General features: G+C 47.6%; 2 protein-coding genes and 1 pseudogene across 2 annotated transcripts; 1 reads left to right on the top strand and 2 right to left on the bottom strand.

The window, feature by feature from the left end:
* LOC144609196 (histone H2B 7-like) overlaps positions 1-21661 on the top strand; it is a 118235-nt pseudogene that overhangs the window by 33439 nt on the left and 63135 nt on the right.
* On the bottom strand, positions 17600-18007 carry LOC144609204 (histone H2A). The gene has a single exon (XM_078427622.1). The coding sequence runs from the start codon at positions 17978-17980 to the stop codon at positions 17600-17602; it is 381 nt and encodes a 126-aa protein (XP_078283748.1). The 5' UTR covers positions 17981-18007.
* On the bottom strand, positions 19692-19937 carry LOC144609200 (histone H2B 7-like). Its single transcript, XM_078427618.1, has one exon. The coding sequence runs from the start codon at positions 19935-19937 to the stop codon at positions 19692-19694; it is 246 nt and encodes an 81-aa protein (XP_078283744.1).

Here is a 21661-nt window from a genome sequence, read left to right as displayed (position 1 = left end):
TTGACTACCCCTCTGCATTCAGCTTCCCTCCCCTCATTGATGCAGCCCACAATTGCAGAGTCATCCAAAAACTTCTGCAGGTGGCAGGAGTCCCACTTATATCTGAAGTCCGAGGTGTATATGTTGAACAGGAAGGGAGAGAGTACCGTCCCCTGTGGGGCCCCCGTGTTGCACAGTACCATGTCCGAGACACAGTTCTGTTGCCTGACATTGTGGTCGTCCAGTCAGGTAGTTGGTGATCCAGGACACCAATGGTGCATCCACCCGCATCTTCGTCAGTTTGTTGCCTAGAAGTGCAGGCCAGATGGTGTTAAGCACTGGAGAAGTTAAAAAAGATGACTCTCATAGTGCTTCCCGGCTTCCGGAGACATTTTGGTGTCAAATGTGCAACTGGGGAAGCGAAATAGAATCTCTTTTCTCAAGACAGAAACTTGAACAAAATAAGTTGTTTCCAAGGCAGAAGCAGTGAAAAAGATCAGCGAAAAATTAATGAAAGAGATAAAGGGCAAAGTAAGAGGCGAGAGATGCAGCCAGTCAGAATCGTGTAAAGAGTAAGCGTTTCTGGTGAGATAAAGTAAAATAGAAATTTATTGAGAAAGTGAGCGATGATTCTGTGCAAAGTGAGTCTGAGGGGCAATGGTGGTAAATTGTTGACAGCAGAGTGAGTGGGAATCACTGCGAGGTAAAGAAGGCGAGAATTAGACGGGGCCTGAGGGTTGTATTACACTCAGAACGTGGTTGCAATGTGGGATATGGTGCCTGAAAATGTGGTGGATGCAAGAACAATCACACAAGTGAACAAGTATCTGGGAGAGCACATAAAGCGTTGCAGTGTTGAAGGTTATGGAGCAAGTAGGATAAACTGGACTGGTACAGTGGGGCTCTTAATCGTCAGTATGGAGGGCCACATGGGCTGTCTCTGTACTGCACAATCCCATGAGACTGTCAGAGTCACTATGGAGGATACAATGAACCTCGCAGAAATGGCTGTAAATCAGGAACTGGAAGTTAGGGGAATCCCTGAAAAATTGCAATCAAAATTGTTATCTAGACAGCTGTTGGCGCTGAGGGCAGACAAGTTTCTAGGTTATCTTCTCATCATTCCAGAGTTATAAAAAAGTTGGTGTTGAGCTGGCATTTTTAATTTTTTTCCAATATTCCCAGATTAGGGGCAGTATCCTTCAGGCAACAACAAAGAGAACAATTCCATACCAACAAAGGTGGAGTGGGGTGGGGGGGGGGGGGGGGGGGGGGGGGGGGGGGGAAGCACGAAACACCAGGCAAATGATCTCAACCACCTGCCACAGGAAAATGTGTCGGAAAGAACTGCAGGTTTAAATCGAAGATAGATGTTTCTCGATCCGAAACGTCACCCATTCCTTCTCTCCAGTGATGCTGCCTATCCCGCTGATTTACTCCAGCATTTGGTGTCACAGGAAAATGTCAGCTGCTATTACTAAAGAGATAACATGACACTCGAGTAAAACCCAAATCATTTGGGCAAAGTTAACTAGATGCTGAAAGGGAATCCAGTTTTGACCATTTTGACCAATATATACAGAATTCATTGAAAGTGACCATCAGGATGAGGGAAGCTGGGTCCACAAGAGATATTTGGGCTCTCAAGATTCAAGGACGCATAATTGTCATTAAATCAAGTGGACCCGTTGGGCCCAAACCTCTCCTGCATTGGTGCAGCACCCTCTCCCCCTCTCCTCCCCCCTCCCCTCTCCACTCCCCCCCATCCTCCTCACCTCTGCTCCCCCTCCCCCCCCCACTCTCCCCCTCCTACCCTCACTCCCTCCTCCCCCTCCCTCCCCCAACCCCCCCTTCCTCCTCTTTCCTCCCCTCGCTGCCCCTCACCCCCCTCCCCCCTTCTCCTCCCACCCACTCAACCTCTCCTTGCCCCCTCCCTCCCTCGGAGATAGGTTTAAACTTTAAAAATGTGAATAATTTTAAAAATGTAACACCTATTTCAATTAAACTTCTTCCACTAGCACCAGATGGTGAGTAAGGTAGTCCTAAAATTGCTGCACTATCGTGTACCGTTTTGGCTGTAGTTCAGGGACAAACAAACAAACGAGAATTTTAGTATATAGATATGTACCCGCAATAGAACAATGACATGCACACTTGCTGCAGCTTCAAATGTCATTTAACACAGGAGCACACAGATCATAATTAACAATTAAACATACATTAAATTTGTAACCACATTACTTGGTAACCAAAATTGTGCAACAACTGAAATCCATAATGCAGCTAAAAACATGGTGCACAGCAGATCATAGCTGAGGTTAGTATTGTGTCATGTTCAAAAGCATGATAATTACTGGGAAGGAGCTGTTCTTGAACCTGATGACCATGATTTTCAGACTTCTGTACCTTCTTTCTGATGGCAGGAGTGAATTGTGAGCACAGCCAGGGTGGAGTGGTTTTATTATATTAGCTGCCTTTAAAGCAGTGCTTTCTCTGGATCCCTCTGATGGTGGAGAGGTCAGCACATGTGAGTGACCTGGTAGTGTCTACCTCTTTCTGTAGTCTCCTTCGTACATGGGCCTTTGAGTTGTCAAACCAGACCGTGATGCAACAATACGTTTCTGTACACCTGTAAAAGTTCAATAAAGTATTTGTCAACAAACTGAATTGCTCAATATTTTTAGAAAGTAGAGGAAGGAATAAAAGAAGTATATATCATGTGTAGGTAGCTGGGATGAAGCAAATCTCTTGGGGAGTGCAAGTGATGAAGAAGTACACTTACGTCGAAAAGCAGAAGAGCAAAAAGAAGACACGAGATATCTTTAGCAGAGAAGGTTATGGAGATAACCTGGGGATTATTTAAGCATATTGAAAGGCAACGAAGGAGAGATTAGGGTCCCTGAAGGATCAATGTGGAATGCTATATTGGCAGCCATTGAGAACGTCACATAAACTGGGGAATTCAGGGACGAGAACTGTGATGTCTGCAAACATGTCCCAAGTTTAGAGGCATAGATAAAGTCGACAGTCAAAACTTTTTTCCCAGGTTGCAAATGAACAGTACTCGTGGGAATAGCTGTAAATTGAGAGGGGGGAAGTATTAAGGAGATATGCGGGGCAAGTGTTTTTACACAGAGTGGTGGGGGCCTTGATCGCATTGTCTGGGGAGGTGGTGGAGGCAGATACAATAGTGGTGTACAAGAGGCTTTTAGATAGGCACAACAATGTGCAGGGAATAGAGAGGTATGGATCATGTAGGTGTTACATTTTTAAACAAAATGGCGGCACTGCCCTAGCAGCTGCCGCTCACCTGCGGTCCAGTTGTCTTTGTGTTTTTGTTGGTTTTTTTGGGTCTTAATTGTAGTTGTGATGTGGTGTTTTTGTGTTTGTGTGCTATGTGTGTATGTGGGGGGGGAGGGGGAAACTAACACTGTAAATAGATGTCCCTTCAGAACGGAGACCCGACCTTTGTTTTCTGGGCCGTATCTCCGTTCCTGCTGCGGCCTACCATCGGCCCAACTCCTGGAGCTGTCGGCCTCCGGGGCTCTGGTTCGCGGAGCCCGCGGATCGGACTTACCACCACCGGAGCCGGCCGTCTTCGGAGGCTGCGGGAGCGGCTGCGACTGCGACTGCGGCTGCGACTCGCCTTAGGCTCGGACAGCGTGGATGCCGACATCGGGAGCTCCGGCAGCGGCAGCGTGTTCGCCCGCCCCGGATCGCAGGGCTTGGGGCGCGGACATTTCACCGTCCGGCGCGGCCTAAGATAGGCCGCGGGATATTTCTCTGCTGGGCGGGGACTTCAATGTCGGGAGCCACGACCGCCCCGACGTGCAGCAACAGCGGCAGCAGCGTGTTCGCCCGCCCCGGATCGGACTTATCATCGGCGGAGCCGGCCGTCTTCGGAGGCTGCGGGAGCGGCTGCGACGCGACGCGCCTTGGGCTTGGCCCGCTGTGGACCGTCCGGTGCGGCCTGCAACCACAACAACCTGACTGCGGGCGAGGACAGCGGGAGAAGGGAAAGACATTGTGGCCTTCCATCACAGTGAGGAGAGAGAGGACTGGAGGAGACTCACTGTGATGGATGTTTCTTTGATGGATGTTTCTTTTTTGTGTGTTTTTGGGGTTGGGTGGTTTGAGTGCCTATTTAATGCTTTTATTGTTGGACTGTGTTTTTGGGGGTTTTGGGGTGTGTGATTTGAATGCCTATTTAATGCTTTTATTGTTGGACTGTGTTTTGGGGGGTTTTTGGGGTTGGGTAATTTGGGTGCCTGTTTAGTGCTTTTATTGTTGGACTGTGGGTGATTGAATTAACATTTTGTTCAAGATGGCCGCGCCGTTGTGTTTGGCTGCCTGCCACTGTATGTTTCTTTTTTTTCCTAGTCAGATGTGCAGCACTTTGGTCAACGTGGGTTGTTTTTAAATGTGCTATACAAATAAATTGACTTGACTTGACATGTACAGGCAGTGGAGATTAAGGGCTTTGTGGCCAAGTTTGTGGATGATACGGAAATAGGTGGAAAGGCGGGTAGTGTAGCTTAGAACACATCAGTATAATATGGCTCGGGAGGAACTGCAGAAGCTGTTTTAAATCGAAGATAGACACAAAATGCTGGAGTAACTCAGGCAGACAGGCAGGATCTCTGTCTAAAGATCATTTGGAAGAAGGGTTTCGAACCAAAACATTACCCATTCCTTCTCTCCAAAGATGCTGCCTGCCCTGCTGAGTGACTCCAACGTTTTGTGTCATCTTACTGCAATATGGCACCAGTTTCAGACAGCCAAGCTGAGGAAGGATGTGCTGACTCTGGAGAGGGTCCAGAGGAGATTTACAAGAATGGTCCCAGGAATGAGTAGGTTAACCTACGATGAGTGTTTGTAGGCACTGGGCCTGTACTCGCAGGAGTATAGATGAACGAGGAGGGACCTCATTGAAACATACAAATTGTGAAAGGCTTGGGTGGAGTGGATGTGTAGAAGATGGTTCCGTTCGTGGGAGAGTCTTGCACTAGAGGCGCCTCAGAATTAAAGGACGTTCCTTTAGGAACGAGACGAGGAGAAATTTCTTTCGTCCGAGGGTGGTGAATATGTGGAACTCTTTGCCACAGAAGGCCTTGGAAGCCAAGTCAGTGGATATTTTTAAGGCAGAGATAGATAGATTCTTGATTTGTACAGGTCTCAAACGTTATGGGGAGGAGGCAGGAGAACGGGGTTAGGAGGGAGAGATAGATCAGCCATAATAGAATAGCGGAGTAGACTTGATGGGCCAAATGGCTTAATTCTACTGCTCTCACTTCTGACCATATGACCTAATCAGGCATCATGTTTGGCACAAACATTGTGGGGTGAGGGACCCACACTGTTCTTTGCACCATTACGAAAGAGTGGTCTTAAAGTGCATAATGTGGAAATCCTTGGAGCCTGATCAAGGGTATCCGAGGACAATGTGGGAAACCAAGGAAGAAAATGCAGGGGCTCTGCAGAGTTATTTGCATCACTGTTAGCCATGGATGAGGTACTGGAAGACTGCGGGGTGGCTATAGTGGTGCCTTTACTTAAGGACTGCAAGGAAAAGGCAGGGAACTACAGGCCAGTGAGCCTAAAGTGAATTGTGCGAAAGTTACTGGGGGGGAATTCTGAGAGACAAGTTCTGCTTGCAATTGTAAAGGCAAGGACTGAGTAGGAACAGTCACGGTGGTTCTGTGAAAGGGAAATTGTGACTCACGAATTTAACTGAGTTTTTCAAACAGGAACCATGAAAATTGGTGAGGGACAGGCAGCAGATGTTGCTACATGGACTTTAACAAGGCCTGACATGGTGTTGTATGGCAGGCAGGTCCAGAAGTTAGATCACAAGCGATGCAGAGTGAAGTAGCCAATTGATACAAAACTGGTTTGGTAGAGATGATTCTGTAGGTCTGTTTGACAGTTTGGAGACCTATGACCAGTGGTGTACTGCAGAGATCAGCACTGGGTCCACTGTTGTTTATCATCTATGTCCATCATTTGGATGATTATGCGATTGTCTTGGTTAGTGGTAGAGTGGACAGTGAATAAGGTTATCTAAGATTGATGCTGGATCTAAATCAGTTGGTCCAGAGGCCCAAGGAATGGCAGAAGGAACTTAACTCACACACCTGCACAATGTTGCATTTTGGCTGAACAGTAAACGGCACCAGATTGTAGGAAGGATGTGGTTTTAACATAGCAACATAGAAAATAGATGCAGGAGGAGGCCATTCGGCCCTTTATTATGATCATGGCTGATCGTCCCCAATCAATAATCGTGCCTGCCTTCTCTCCATATCCCTCGACTCCACTAGCCCCAAGAGCTCTATCCAACTCTCTCTGAAATCCATCCAGTGATTTGGTTTCCACTGCCCTCTGTGGCAGAGAATTCCACAAATTCACAACTCTCTGGGTGAAAAAGTTTTTTCTCACCTCAGTTTTAAATGGCCTCCCCTTTATTTTAAGACTGTGTCCCCTGGTTCTGGACTCGCCCAACATTGGGAACATTTTTCCTGCACCTAGCTTTTCCAGTCCTTTTATAAATTTATATGTTTCTATAAGATCCCCTCTCATCCTTCTAAACTCCAGTGAATACAAGCCTAGTCCTTTCAATCTTTCTTCATATGACAGTCCTGCCATCCCAGGGATCAATCTCGTGATCCTACGCTGCACTGCCTCAATTACAAGGATGTCCTTCCACAAATTAGGAGACTAAAACTGTGCACAATACTCCAGATGTGGGCTTACCAGGGCGCTATAAAACTGCAGAAGAACCTCTTTACTCCGATACAGAAATCCTCTTGTTATGAAGGCCAACATTCCATTAGTTTTCTTGAATGCCTGCTGTACCTGCATGCCAACTTTCAGTGACTGGTGCACAAGGACATCCAGGTCTCGCTGCACCTCCCCCTTACCTAACCTAACTCTATTGAGAAAATAATCTGCCTCCATGTTTTTTCCACCAAAGTGGATAACCTCACATTTATCTATATTATATTATACTGCATCTGCCATGCATCTGCCCCCTCACTCAACCTGTCCAGGTCACCCTGCAACCTCCTAACATCCTCTTCACAGTTTACATTGCCACCCAGCTTTGTGTCATCCGCAAACTTGCTAGTGTTGTTTCTAATTCCCTCTTCCAAATCATTAATATCTATGGTAAACAGTTGCGGCACTCCACCTGCCATTCTGAAAAGGACCTGTTTACTCCTACTCTTTGCTTCCTGTCCGCCAACCAATTTTCTATCCATGTCAACACTCTACCCCCAATACCATGCGCTCTAAATTTAGTCACCAATCTCCCGTGCGGGACCTTATCAAAGGCTTTCTGAAAGTCTAGATACACTACATCCACTGGCTCCCCTTCATCCATTTTACTTGTCACATCCTCAAAAAATTCCAGAAGATTAGTCAAGCATTATTTCCCTTTCATAAATCCATGCTGACTTATCCTTTTACTGCTATTCAAATGCACTGTTATTACCTCTTTATTAATTGACTCCAGCATCTTTCCCACCACCGAAGTCAGGCTAACTGGTCTGTAATTCCCCGTTTTCTCTCTCGCTCCTTTCTTGAAAAGTGGGATAACATTAGCTATTCTCCAATCCACAGGACCTGATCCTGAATCTATTGATTCGGGTCGAAACCCATCTTCAGACTGATGTTAGGTGAGGGGGTGGGACAAAGATAGAATGTAGTCGGAGACAGTAAGACTAGTGTTTTTTTCTTTCATGCTCTTTTCCCCCCTTTTAATTAACCCCGTTGTCCTCCTCTATTGTGTTCTAAATTTCTCCCAGTCCTCCAGTTTGTTGCTCCCTCTGGCCAATTCATATGCCTCTTCCTTAGATTTAACACTTCCCTTGATTTCCCTTGTGACCCACTGTTGAGCCGCCCTCCCCGTTTTATTTTTTCGCCAGACAGGCATTTTTTGGAGTTCATCCATGCGGTCTTTAAATCTTTGCCATTGCATCTCCACCATCAACCCTTTAAGTATAATTTGCCTGATTATCCAAGCCAATTCCCATCTCATGCCATCAAATTCTCCTTTCTTCAAGTTCAGGACCCCAGTCTCTGAATTAACCGTCTCACTCTACATCCTAATGCAGAATTCCATCATATTATGATCACTGTTGCCCAAGGGGCTTTGAACAACAAGATCGCAAACTAATCCTTCCTCATTACACAATATCCAGACTACGATGACCTGCCCTCTAGTCGGTTCCTCAACATGTTGGCTTAAACAACCATCTTGTGTACATTCCAGGAAATCCTCCTCCTCAGCGATGTTACCAATTTGGTTGGCCCAATCTATATGTAGATTAAAGTCACCCATGATATCTGCTGTACCTTTATTACACGCATCCCTAATTTCCTGCTTGATGCTATCCCCAACCTCCCTGCTGCTGTTTGGTGGTCTGTATACAACTCCAACAAGCATTTTTTGCCCTTTGCTATTTCGCAGTTCTACCTATATCGATTCTACAGCATCCAAGCTAATGCCTCTCCTTGTGATTGCATTAATCTCCTCTTTAACCGGCAATGCCACCCCACGTCCTCTTCCTTTCTGTCTAGCCTTTCCGAATATTGAATACCCCTGCATGTTTAGCTCCCAGCCTTGGTCATTCTGGAGGCATGTCTCCATAATTCCAATCAGCCCGCCTGAACCTACCTGATATCCCGGCTCCTGGACACATTTATTCTCCTTCCCATTCCTACACAGACCTTTCTGTCCTAGGTCTCCTCCATTGTCAGAGTGAGGCTAAATGCAAATTGGAGGAACATCATCTCATATTTCTCTTGGGCAACTTACGGCCCAGTGGTATGAATTATTGATTTCTCTCATTTCAGGTAGCCCCGGCATTCTCTCTCTCTCTCTATCCCACCCCCACCCAATTCGCACTAGCTTCTCATTTTCACGCTACAAACAGCCAACAATGGTCTGTTTCCTTTATCATCGTTACCTTTTTGTATATCTTTCATTCATTGTTCTTTGTCTCTCCATATCACCGTCTATAACTCTTGTTTCCCATGTCCCTAACCAATCTGAAGAAGGGTCTTGACTCGAAACATCACCCATCCCTTCTCTCCAGAGATGCTGCCGGTCCCACTGAGTCACTCCAACGTTTTGTGCCTATCTTCGGTTTAAATCAGCATTTGTAGTTCCTTCTAGCACACTGCCCAGTCCATCATGTGTTCTGACCTCCCCACCGTTAAAGTGCTCTGGCAGAGTCGCGGCTCAAAAAGGCAACCAACATTAATCTTGCCATGCACTCATTTCACCAATGTCATTGCGAAGGTGGTTTTGGAGCCTGAAAACTCTAACGTCCAGGTTTTGTAGCAGCTTCTTCACAACATCATCTGGCTATTAAACACTAAAACTCCAACTAAGCTCCATAGCTACTTAGACTTGGGACAATTAAATTTGTCTTTGCACTGTTATTGTTTGTTCTTTTTATCTCCTGAACTTCACACTTGTTGGTTATTATGCCGATTGCAGAGTACATTGTTTACATATCTGTTTTGCTGCTGCAAGAAAGAATTTCACTGTTTGGTTTCAGGATACAGTATCTGACAACAACACAGTCATGCCGTTGCACTATGAGGGCACAGGCACTTGCAACGCGGGCCGTTGCACTGTGAGGACACAGGGCCTTGCAACGCGGGCCGTTGCACTGTGAGCACACAGGCCCTTGCAACGTGGGCTGTTGCACTGTGAGCACACAGACCTTACAACACGGGTCGTTGCACTGTAGGATTTTGCAATGTGAAGATACAGGCCAACAAACAAAACACCAGTGGATTTTACAGGTACGGGCATTTAAATACGTGCATTGCATGGGCTTTGCAACTCCCAGCATGATGCAGACACAGGTGTCACCATCAGACCACTGTCTGAGCTGCACTACCAGGACAATAGATAGACAATAGATGCAGGAGTAGGCCATTTGGCCCTTCGAGCCAGCACCGCCATTCAATGTGATCATGGCTGATCTCACAATCAGAACCCCTTTCCCGCCTTCTCCCCATAACCCCTGACTCCACTATCTTTAAGAGCTCTATCTAGTTCTCTATTGAAAGCATTGAGAGAATTAGCCTCCACTGCCTTCTGAGGCAGAGAATTCCACAGATTTACAACTCTCTGACTGAAAAAGTTTTTCCCCATCTCCGTTCTAAATGGCCTACCCCTTATTCTTAAACTGTGGCCCCGGATCTGGACTCCCCCAACATTGGGAACATGGTTCCTGCCTCTAACGTGTCCAATCCCTTAATAATCTTATATCTTTCAATACACCTGCAAGAACTGTGCCCAGCTGAGTTCTTGAATGAACGTGTGGTGGTGTTGGAAAAGCAGCTGGATGACCTCAGGGCCATCCGGGAATGCGAGAGTTTCCTGGACAGGGCCTACTGTCAGGCTGTCACGCCAAGGGTCCAAGTCAACCAAAGGTGGGAGACCGTTTCAAAGGGCAGTGACCGTGGACTACAGGGGACCCTGGTGGCTGTGCCTATTGCAAACAGGTACACCCTCTTGGGAGCTGTCGGGGCAGAGACGCTTCCAGTCCGAGCGGCGGACAGGTTGGTGGCTCTAATCCAGGCAAGGAGACTCGACCGGGGAGACCGAAGTCAGGAAGAGCCATAGTAGTGGGTGACTCCATTGTCCGAGGTACGGACAGTAGATTCTGTGACAGCAGGCGGGACTTGAGGATGGTCTGTTGCTTCCCTGGTGCCAGGGTTCAAGACATCATGGACCCGCTTCAGAACATCCTAGCGAGGGAAGGCGATCAACCGGAAGTAGTTGTGCACGTGGGCACGGACGACATCGGGAGGAAGAGGAAGGAGGTACTGCAACGTGAGTTTAGAGAGTTAGGAAGAAGACTGAGAAGTAGGACGTCGAGGGTGTTTATCGCTGGACTGTTACCTGTACCTCGTGCTGGTGGGGGCAGGAACAGAGAGATCGGGGATATGAATGTCTGGCTGAGGGGCTGGCGCAGGGAGCAGGGATTTAGATTTCTAGACTGGGATCTCTTCTGGGGTAGGGGTGACCTGTACAAAAGGGACAGTTGCACCTTAACAGCAGGGGAACCAACATTCTGGCAGGCAGGTTTGCTAGTGCTACATGTGTGGCTTTAAACTAAGTAGTGGGGGGGAGGGGTTGACAAATTGGCAATATGAAGATGGAGTTAAAGGGGAAACAAATACAGGAGAAATTGCAAAGGACTCTCGAATAAATGGGAAGGGAAGTTCTAGATGGGATAAGAGAGTAAGGTCAGGGCCAATTGTGACCCGTGTGAGAGGGGAGGTGAATACCGAAGTTAAAGTGTTGTATTTAAATGCGCAAAGTATAAAAAATAAAGTGGATGAGCTTGAGGCTCAGTTAGACATTGGCAAGTATGATGTTGTGGGAATCACAGAGACATGGCTACAAGAGGACCAGGGCTTGGAACTGAATATTCATGGGTACACAACGTACAGAAAAGGCAGACAGGTGGGCAGAGGGGGTTGGTTCGCTCTGTTGGTAAGGAATGATATTCACTCCCTTGCAAGGAGTGACATAGAATCAGGAGATAAAGAATCAGTATGGATAGAAATGAGGAATTCTAAGGGTAAAAATACCCTAATGGGAGTTATCTACAGGCCCCCAAACATTAGCCTCGATATAGGGTGCAAGTTGAATCAAGGGCTAAAATTGGCATGTCACAAATGTAATGCTACGGTGGTTATGGGAGATTTCAACATGCAGGTAGACTGGGAAAATCAGATTGGTAATGGACCCCAGGAAAGAGAGTTTGTGGCGTGCCTCCGAGATGGATTCTTAGAACAGCTTGTACAGGAGCCGACCAGGGGGAAGGCAATTCTGGACTTAGTGCTGTGCAATGAACCTGATCTGATAAGGGGACTCGAGGTAAAAGAGCCATTAGGAGGAAGTGAACACAATATGATAAGTTTTACTCTACAAATTGAGAGGGAGAAGGAAAAATCGGAAGTGTCACTATTACAGTATAGCAAAGGGAATTACAGAGGCATGAGGCAGGAGCTGGCCAGAATTGACTGGAAGGAGGCCCTAGCAGGGAAGACGGTGAAACAGCAATGGCAGGTATTCCTGGGAATAATGCAGAAGTTGCAGGATCAATTTATTCCAAAGAGGAGGAAAGATTCTAAGGGGAGTAAGAGGCACCCGTGGCTGAAAAGGGAAGTCAAGGACAGCATAAAAATAAAAGAGAAGAAGTACAACGTAGCAAAGAAGAGTGGGAAGCCAAAGGATTGGGACTCTTTTAAAGAGCAACAGAACATAACTAAAAAGGCAATACGGGAAAAAAGATGAGGTACGAGGATGAGCTAGCCAATAATATAAAGGAGGATAGTAAAAGCTTTTTTAGGTATGTGAAGAGGAAACAAATAGTCAAGGCAAATGTGGGTCCCTTGAAGAAAGAAGCAGGGGAATTTATTATGGGGAACAAGGAAATGTCAGACGGGTTGAAACGGTACTTTGGATCTGTCTTCACTAAGGAAGATACAAACAATCTCCCAGATGTTCTAGTGGCCAGAGATCCTAGGGTGACAGAGGAACTGAAGGAAATCCACATTTGGCAGGAAATTGTGTTGGGTAGACTGATGGGACTGAAGGCTGATAAATCCCCAGGGCCTGATGGTCTGCATCCCAGGGTACTTAAGGTGGCTCTAGAAATTGTGGACGCATTGGTGATCATTTTCCAATGTTCTATATATTCAGGATCAGTTCCTGTGGATTGGAGGGTAGATAATGTTATCCCATTTTTTAAGAAAGGAGGGAGAGAGAAAACGGGAAATTATATACCAGTTAGTCTGCCATCAGTGGTGGGGAAGATGCTGGAGTCAATTATAAAAGACAAAATTGCGGAGCATTTGGACAGCAGTAACAGGATCGTTCCGAGACAGCATAGATTTACGAAGGGGAAATAATGCTTGACTAATCTTCTGGAATTTTTTGAGGATGTAACTAGGAAAATTGACAGGAGAGAGCCGGTGGATGTGGTGTACCTTGACTTTCAGAAAGCTATTTACAATATACATTAATGACTTGGATAAAGGGATTAAAAGTACCATTAAAAAAATTGCAGATGATACAAAGCTGGGTGGTAGTGTGAACTGTGAGGAAGATGCTGTGAGGTTGCAGGGTGACTTGGACAGGTTGTGTGAGTGGGCGGATGCATGGCAGATGCAGTTAAATGTGGATAAGTGTGAGGTTATCCACTTTGTTGATAAGAATAGGAAGGCAGATTATTATCTGAATGGTGTCAAGTTAAGAAAAGGGGACATTCAACAAGTTCTGGGTGTCCTAGTGCTTCATTCACTGAAAGGAAGCATGCAGGTACAGCAGGCAATGAAGAAAGCCAATGGAATGTTGGCCTTCATAACAAGAGGAGTTCAGTATAGGAGCAAAGAGGTCCTTCTGCAGTTGTACAGGGCACTAGTGAGACCACACCTGGAGTACTGTGTGCAGTTTTGGTCTCCAAATTTGAGGAAGGATATTCTTGCTATTGAGGGCGTGCAGCATAGGTTTACTCGGTTAATTCCTGGAATTGCGGGACTGTCGTATGTTGAAAGACTGGAGAGACTAGGCTTGTATACAGTAGTAGTTGCAGCAGAATACACATTAAATGAGCCATAAGCATCTGAATTCTCTGAGCCAAGTCTAATGAGTAAGCTTGATTGAGTAACCACCCCATCCCCAGGCACTTTCCCCTGCAACCCGCAGGAGATGTAACACCTGTCCCTTTACCTCCTCCCTCAACTCCATCCAAGGACCCAAACAGTCTTTCCAGGTGAGACAGAGGTTCACCTGCACCTCCTCCACCTCATCTATTGTATCTGCTGCTCTAGATGTCAACTTCTTTACATCGGCGAAACCAAACGCAGGCTCGGTGATCGTTTCGCTCAACACCTTCGCTCAGTCCGCCTTAACCAACCTGATCACCTGGTGGTTGAGCACTTCAACTCCCCCTCCCACTCCCAGTCTGACCTTTCTGTCATGGGCCTCCTCCAGTGCCATAGTGAGGCCCACTAGAAATTGGAGGAACAGCACCTCATATTTCGCTTCGGCAGCTTGCAGCCCAGAACATTGACTTCCCCAACTTTAGATAGTTCCTCTGTCCCTCTCTTCCCTTCCCCTTTCCCAGTTCTCCCTCTATCTTCCTGTCTCCACCTATATCCTTCCTTTGTCCCGCCCCCCCTGACAGCAGTCTGAAGAAGGCTGGGCCGTCTTTACAGCATTATGGGCCCCGGGCAAAGCAGTGTACTGGGGCCCCTACGACAACTACTCACAGGAATAAAAATGTAAATGGTCGATAAAATTAAACATATATTTATTTTATTGGCACTTCCAACAAAATCGGTGTTGAAACATTAAAAACATGCTGTACAGCAACAACTAATCAACATGATAAACATTTGAACAATACACAAGGCTTGAAAATTAGGTCTAATGTGAGTAATGTCAACTGAGTTGAAGTGACGTAACATATACGCTAAATTACGTTATACAGCATGAGATCCATACACATACGCCTACATGCAAGTGAGGTGGCAGAGGTGACTGCGATACTAACCCGGGGATACTAAATCAGAGACAAATCACAATGTCCATTTGTAACACAATAACATTGCAGCAAATATTTATAATTTAGTACTAGACCAAGTGGACCCGTTGGGCCCATTCCTCGTAGAGGGGGAACAGGGAAGGGGAGAGGGTATGATTGAGTGAGGCCTGGACCCAAAGCCTCTCGTGTATTGTAGCACCCTCAACCCACCTTATCCCTCCCCCTACTGACCGACTCCACCCCCCCCTAGCCACCCCCACTTGCCCCTCCCCTGCCCCCACCCGGGACGCGGGGGGATGGAGTGGCTGAGTGTTAGACCAATGCAATAGAGGTTTGGGGGAGTTTCAAAGGGGGTTCAGGGAGGATGAATTGGGTGAATGGAGGGTGGAAGAGAGGGGGGATAAGGGGGCTGGGGGGATGGAGTGGGTGAGAAGAGGATAAGGGGGGATGAGGTGGGTTGTGGGGGGTGGGATGATAAGTGGAGTTGAGGGGGTGTGGATGGAGTGGGTGAGTTGGGCTCTTAAATAAAAACCCTGAAACCAATTTAAGTTAATGCAGCACAGGTCTGGGGGAGTTTTAAGGGGGATTAAGGGGGGAATGGAGTGCATGAGTGGGGCTCTGAAGAAAAATCCTAAACACAATTTCACGACCCCTGTTGTCCCCCTCCCCAGTGCCCATTCTCAGACCCCCCCATTCTCTCTCCCCCAGACCAACTGTTACTCTCCGCCACCCCCCTTTCCCCAGCACCCCCCATTTCCCCCACTCTCTCTTCCCCCCACCACCAACCCCCACCCTTGCTGTCCCCCTCCCCAGTCCCACTCTGCCTCCTCCCACCCCCACTCTCTCCTCCTCCCACCCTCCCCGTCGCCCCCACCGTTACTCTCCCCCACCCCCATTTCCCTACCAGCCCCCCCCCGTCGTGCCGGCGAAAAGCACTTAGCGATGGACTTAGGCTGCTACTTTGTTGCGAAAACCACTTACAGATCGCTGTGAGAAACACTTAGGGATGGAAAATGTTACGAAAAAAACACTTAGGGACCGAAAATGTTGCGAAAAAAGCACTTATTGAACCTACATTTTTAAAGTAGTATTTATTTATTGCAAGTCACTTAACATACACAGATCAGCATGGGGCCCCCATGCTCGTGGGGCCCCGGGCAAGTGCCCATCAGGCCCATGCGTTAAGACGGCCCTGGAAGAAGGGTCTCGACCCGAAACGTCACCCATTCCTTCTCTCCTGAGATGCTGCCTGACCTGCTGAGTTACTCAAGCATTTTGTGAAATAAATACCTTTGATTTGTACCAGCATCTGCAGTTATTTTCTTACACTAATTATACAAGCTTGATTGTAAGCTGACTGTAGATCCAAGGTTTTGTTTTCTAATAGTCCCTGTCGTATTAAAGGCAATGCCAAACCATAGAAAAAAAGAGTCTCAAATAAGTTCCTGTCAATATTGATCAGCTGTAACTGCTCATAAAGTGATTCACCAGGTTTTTGTTTACGAGTAGCAAGGAGGTGTCGAGCAAATATTACATTGGGTGTCTTAACGAAGAGTCTGCTTAGTACATCAATAGAATCATAAGTTGTACATTCCTCTATGTAATCATATACATCATAAGAGACAGAGCTTATTAATGTCCTGAATTTGTCTGGTGCATTGTCGCCACACTCATCAAAGTAGTTATTTAGTGAATGAAGCCAGAGCTTCCATTCCTTTGCTGCAGTAGGTGAGTTGAAATCCAGATCCAAGAGATGTGCTTTCAATAGTTTCTCAATCTCAATGTCACACTGCTTAACTTCTGAGATTGAGTTGCTTAAATTGTTGTGAGGCAAATGAAAACTCTAATTTACTTACTTTATTTAAGCAACTAATTTCTGTAATACACATTTTCAAAGCGCCTGGAAATTATCGCTGATTCCACAGGCCTCGCCGGCCCGAGCCCCATACATGCGCACACTTCAGTCAATAAGACCAAGGAACTGATTGTGGACTTTGGAATGGAAAAATAAGGATCCATGAATTTGCCTTCATCGCAGGACAGTGGTGGAGAGTCAAAGCTGGACATTCGTGGGACTGGACATCTTTGTAGATATGACCTGGGTCCAACACTTAGATGCAATCATAAATAAAGCCTATCAACGTTTCTACTTCTATTGAAGATTGAGGAGATTCTGTATGTCAACGAATACTCTCATGAACTTCTACAGGTGTACAGTAGAGAGCATATCTCTATCACTGGTTGCATCACTGCCTGGTTCGGCAAATCGAACGCCCAGGAATGAACAAGATTGCAAAAACTGGTAAACACTCCCAGTCAATCACGGATACTGACCTGCCCCCATCAAAGGAATCTACAACAGTTGCTACCTCAAAAAGGCAGCTTGCAAAGACCCACACCACCATGGCTATGCCCTTATTTCACACATGCCATTTAAGAAGGTGGACAGGAGCCTGAAAACTAACGTCCAGGTTCAGGAGCTGCTACATCCCAAAAACCACACACTACCCTTCCGTACACAACAACCTCCAAATGTGCTTTGAACTATATAGATTAGGGGACCTTATTGTTGTAAGAATATCTGCCAAAACTTACCTTTCCGCATCAGTCAACCGCTGTTTCATGTTTAGTTTAGTTTAGAGGTACAGCGCGGAAACAGGCCCTAAGGGCCAGCGAGTCAGCAGCGAACAGCAATCCCCACACATGAACACGATCCTACACATACATGGGATTTTTTTTGGTACATTTACATTATGCCAATTAACGTCTTTTGAGTGTGGGAGGAAACGGGGAGAACGGACAAACTGCGTACAGGCAAGCACCTCTAGTCAGGATTGAAACCGGGTCTGTGGCGCTGCAAGGCAGTTTGTATACCGCTACGTCACTGTATACACAACTCAATGTGCAGGGTCGGTTTTCGACAACGACAATGAACACTTTTCCCGCTCGAAGCATAGTCGCGAAAGATTAGCCCTTCCACAGACATGGCGAGTGGCTCTGAAAAGAGCCTTTGGGTTACTATGTTCAGTTTCTCTCGCTTACTTGCTCGCTCTGCCAGTTTTCTTGGGTAACAGCACGGCCTGGATATTGGGCAGCACACCGCCCTGAGCGATGGTCACCCCTCCCAACAGCTTGTTGAGCTCCTCGTCGTTGCGGACAGCCAGCTGCAGATGTCTGGGGATGATGCGGCTCTTCTTGTTGTCCCGGGCCGCATTGCCGGCCAGCTCGAGGATTTCTGCCGTCAGATACTCGAGCACAGCAGCCAGATAGACCGGGGCTCCGGCACCAACACGCTTAGCATAGTTGCCCTTTCTCAGGTGCCTGTGTACACGGCCAACCGGGAACTGCAATCCGGCCCGGGACGAGCGAGACTTGGCCTTGGCCCGAGCTTTGCCGCTGGATTTTCCTCGTCCAGACATCTTCCGAATCTTGCACACGGAGAATGAGAAAATGATCACAGACTCGCCCATCTTGTACATTTTTGAGGAATCCAGTGAACCGCTGATGATTGGTGAAAAAGCACTTGATCTCATTGGTCAGAAGAATAACCCAATCACTGAACTGTTTTATCTACCAATCAAAACCCGCAACAAAAGCGCTGAAATAACTGCCAGTCCCTCCAAAACCAGAACTTTAAAATAGCCCGCCAAACTATAAATCTGGATGTCAATACAATTTGTTACATCACATAATCATTGCTTTTCTGTTTATCATTTTTTATCTAAGTGCATTACGTTATGATGGTAATTATACTGCTGCGAGTAAGAATTCCATAGTTCCGTTGACGGCATATTTGATAATTAAATACTCTTGATTATTGACCACCTTGAACCCTGGGCAATACGGCACAACCCAGTTAATTTATGATTTATTTGGGCCGGCAACCGATCACAAAAATAGATTCTCGGCATCAATTAGCGATCGGCCACCTTGTAAACGGTGTCGGATTATCGACTGGTCCCTTTTCACAAAAGTCGGAGTTTGGGCTAGTGTGAAAAGTTCCTCCTTGAAAGACTGAACGAATTGTCAATTAGAAATGCAATTTAGAACAGTTACAGAGATGAAGACAGGAGTTAATAAACCGCAGTATCCATAGTAAATAAAACAGCAACGACAGCACTAATCGGCTGCGCGAGGGCACAACGTATGGTGACTGGGACAAGCAAACGTCAAGAAGTAGTTTTACTTCTGTTTAATGGACAGGAACGTAAATGGATACCGGGAATATCCCGCGTATTGAAACATTTCATCACTAAACATAATGTGAAATAATTTGCCCAACAAAAATATCCTGAAACAATTCTGCTGCGATTCAATGTCGTCACGTGTGGCGGCACCTAACGGCTGCGGCTCGCTGGCCGTCTGTTTGTCCTTTGTGTTTGTGTGTTGGTGTTGGGGTGTTTTGTTTTGGTTGTGTATGTGTGGGGGGTGTATGTGTGTGTGGGGCAAGTGGGGGAAATCTTTCTTTTTTAGGTCTCTTCCTCGGGGCGAGGCTTGGCCGCGGGGCCTTCCATCGCCCGGTGCGGCTCGGCCACGGGACTGAACAATGCCCGGTGCGGCTCGGCCGCGGGGCCTTCCATCGCTCGGCGCGGCTCGGCCGCGGGACTGAACAGCGCCCGGTGCGGACGCGGGGCCTTCCATCGCCCGGCGCTGCTCGGCCGCAGGACTGAACAGCGCCCGATGCGGCTCGGCCGCGGGGCCTTCCATCGCCCGGTACGGCGCGGCTACGGGACTGAACAGCGCCCGGCGCGGCTCGGCCGCGGGACTTTCCAGCACCCGGTGCGGCTCGGCCGCGTGGACGTTCCATCTCCTTGCGGGGGCTGTGCGGGTCGGTCGCCTCGGTAGGGGTCGAGTTGTCTATACGTGGGAGGGGCATTGGGGAAGAGAGAGGAGAAGTTTTTGGCCTCCATCACAGTGAGGGGGTGTTTGGAGTCACTGTGAAGGATGTTTGTGTTGGGGTTGTCTTGTGGTTTTTTTTTGTACTGCTGGCTAAGTAATCTCGTTCTGTACGAATAACAAATAAAGCTATTTTGGATTTGGATACATTAGGACAACTCTTTCTGCGAGAATGTGGGTGGCTCTTACAAGAGCCGTTGGGTTTTCGGTATTTTGTCAACAATGTGCGGATCTTTACTTGGAGCTGGTGTACTTGGTCACCGCCTTCGTCCCTTCCGACACGGCGTGCTTGGCCAGCTCCCCGGGAAGAAGCAGGCGCACGGCGGTCTGAATCTCTCGGGAGCTGATGGTCGACCGTTTGTTGTAATGGGCCAGGCGGGAAGCCTCGCCTGCGATGCGTTCGAAAATATCGTTGACAAACGAGTTCATGATGCTCATGGCCTTGGAGGAGATACCGGTGTCGGGGTAAACCTGCTTCATCACTTTGTAGATGTAGATGCCGTAACTCTCCTTCCTCGACCTCCTGCGCTTCTTGCCCGCTTTGCCTGTTTGATTTCGGCAAAGCTTTCTTGGCGCCCTTCTTGGCAGCTGCTTTCGACGGGTCATGCATTTCATCGGTGGATTTCAAACACAGAAGTGACCGGAAGTCGCTCGGAGCGCGGATTAAATAGGCAGAGCGTTGCCCTATGCTAATTAGGGATGGAGCAGGAGCGGATCGTCATTGGGTGGTCGGAGATATGACTAATTACACCTCCTCGTAAACGCTCTGATTGGATATCTGAGGGGAACGTTACAACCCCTCGCTGCACCAATCAGAATCCGCTCCCACTGTCACGTGTCGAGTCCGGGTCACTCTGCGGACTGGGAATTGGCACCGATCTGGTGCAGTGGCCGCTGCTGTTTAATACAGCAGAAAGCCCCGAAAGCTGTCGTTTGTCATCCTTTACCGTGGTGAGTGCGGGATACTGACGTCCCGTGGGATAAAACATGATAAAGGTAAACACCTTGCAATTAAAGGTCAGCTAGTACAAGTTCATTAGTGGAGCAATTATTGAAATATGAAAGTGCCGGAATAACTCAGCAGGTGAGGCAGCATCGCTGGAGAACATGGATATGGGACCACAGGTAGACAAAAAATGCTGAAGTAAATCAACGGGTCAGGCAGCATCTCGGGGAAGAAATTGGTGACGTTTCGGGTCCAGACCCGTCTTCAGACTAATGTCAGGGTAGTGGGCGGGACAAAGATAGAATGTAGTCAGAGATAGGAAGACCAGTGGGAAAACTGGGAGGGGGAGGGGAGAGAGAGGGAAAGCAGAGACTAGCTGAAGTTAGAAAAATCAGTGTTCATACCGCTGGGGTGTAAACTACCCAAACGAATTATGAGGTGCTGTTCCTCCATTTTGCGCTGAACCTCACTCTGACAATGGAGGCCCAGGACAGAAAGGTCAGATTCGGAATGGGAGGGGGAGTTGAAGTGCTGAGCCAGCAGGAGATCAGGTAGATAGGACGGATTGAGCGGATGGGTTCAGCGAAATGATCGCCGAGCCTGCGCTTGGTCTCACCGATGTAGAGGTTGACACTTGGATGGAGTAGATGAAGTTGGAAGAGGTGCAGGTGAAACTCTGCCTCACCATGAAAGACTATTTGGATCCATGGATGGAGTCGATGGCGGAGGTAAAGGGACAGGTGTTGCTTGTCCTGCTGTTGCAGGGGAAAGTACCCGGGGAGGGGGTGGTTTGGGTAGGAAGGGACGTGTGGACCAGGGAGCTATGGAGGGAATGGTCTCTGCGGAACGAAGAAATGGGAGGAGATGGAAAGATGTGGCCAGTAGTGGTATCCCGTTGGAGGAGACGGAAATTTTGGAGGATAATTTGTTGGATACGTTAGCTGATGAGGACAAGGGGGGCTCTGTCCTTGTTACGAATGGGGGGGGAGGGGGGTCAAGCGCTGAGCTGCAGGATATAGAAGAGGCCCTAGTGAGATTCTCGTCTGTAATGGAGGAGGGGAAGCCCCGTTTGCTAAAGAAAGAGGACATCTCTGATGCCCTAGTGTAAAAAGCACCTCATCCTGGCGCAGATGCGACATAGACGGAGGAATTGGGAGTAGGGGATATACTTTTTTTGCAGGAGACAGGGTGGGAAGAAGTGTAGTCCAGATAGCTGTGGGAAGCAGTGGGCTTGAAGTAGATATCAGTCACTAGTCTG

This window comes from Rhinoraja longicauda, chromosome 34 (genome assembly GCF_053455715.1).
Source record: "Rhinoraja longicauda isolate Sanriku21f chromosome 34, sRhiLon1.1, whole genome shotgun sequence".
Classification (NCBI taxonomy): domain Eukaryota; kingdom Metazoa; phylum Chordata; class Chondrichthyes; order Rajiformes; family Arhynchobatidae; genus Rhinoraja; species Rhinoraja longicauda.
The sequence above is the reverse complement of the archived record's forward strand: the minus strand, read 5'-3'. Positions and strand labels throughout refer to the sequence as shown.

Excerpts from the sequence above, each read along its gene's own strand:
- LOC144609204 (XM_078427622.1), bottom strand. The coding sequence starts at position 17,980 with ATGTCTGGACGAGGAAAATCCAGCGGCAAAGCTCGGGCCAAGGCCAAG.
- LOC144609200 (XM_078427618.1), bottom strand. The coding sequence starts at position 19,937 with ATGAAGCAGGTTTACCCCGACACCGGTATCTCCTCCAAGGCCATGAGC.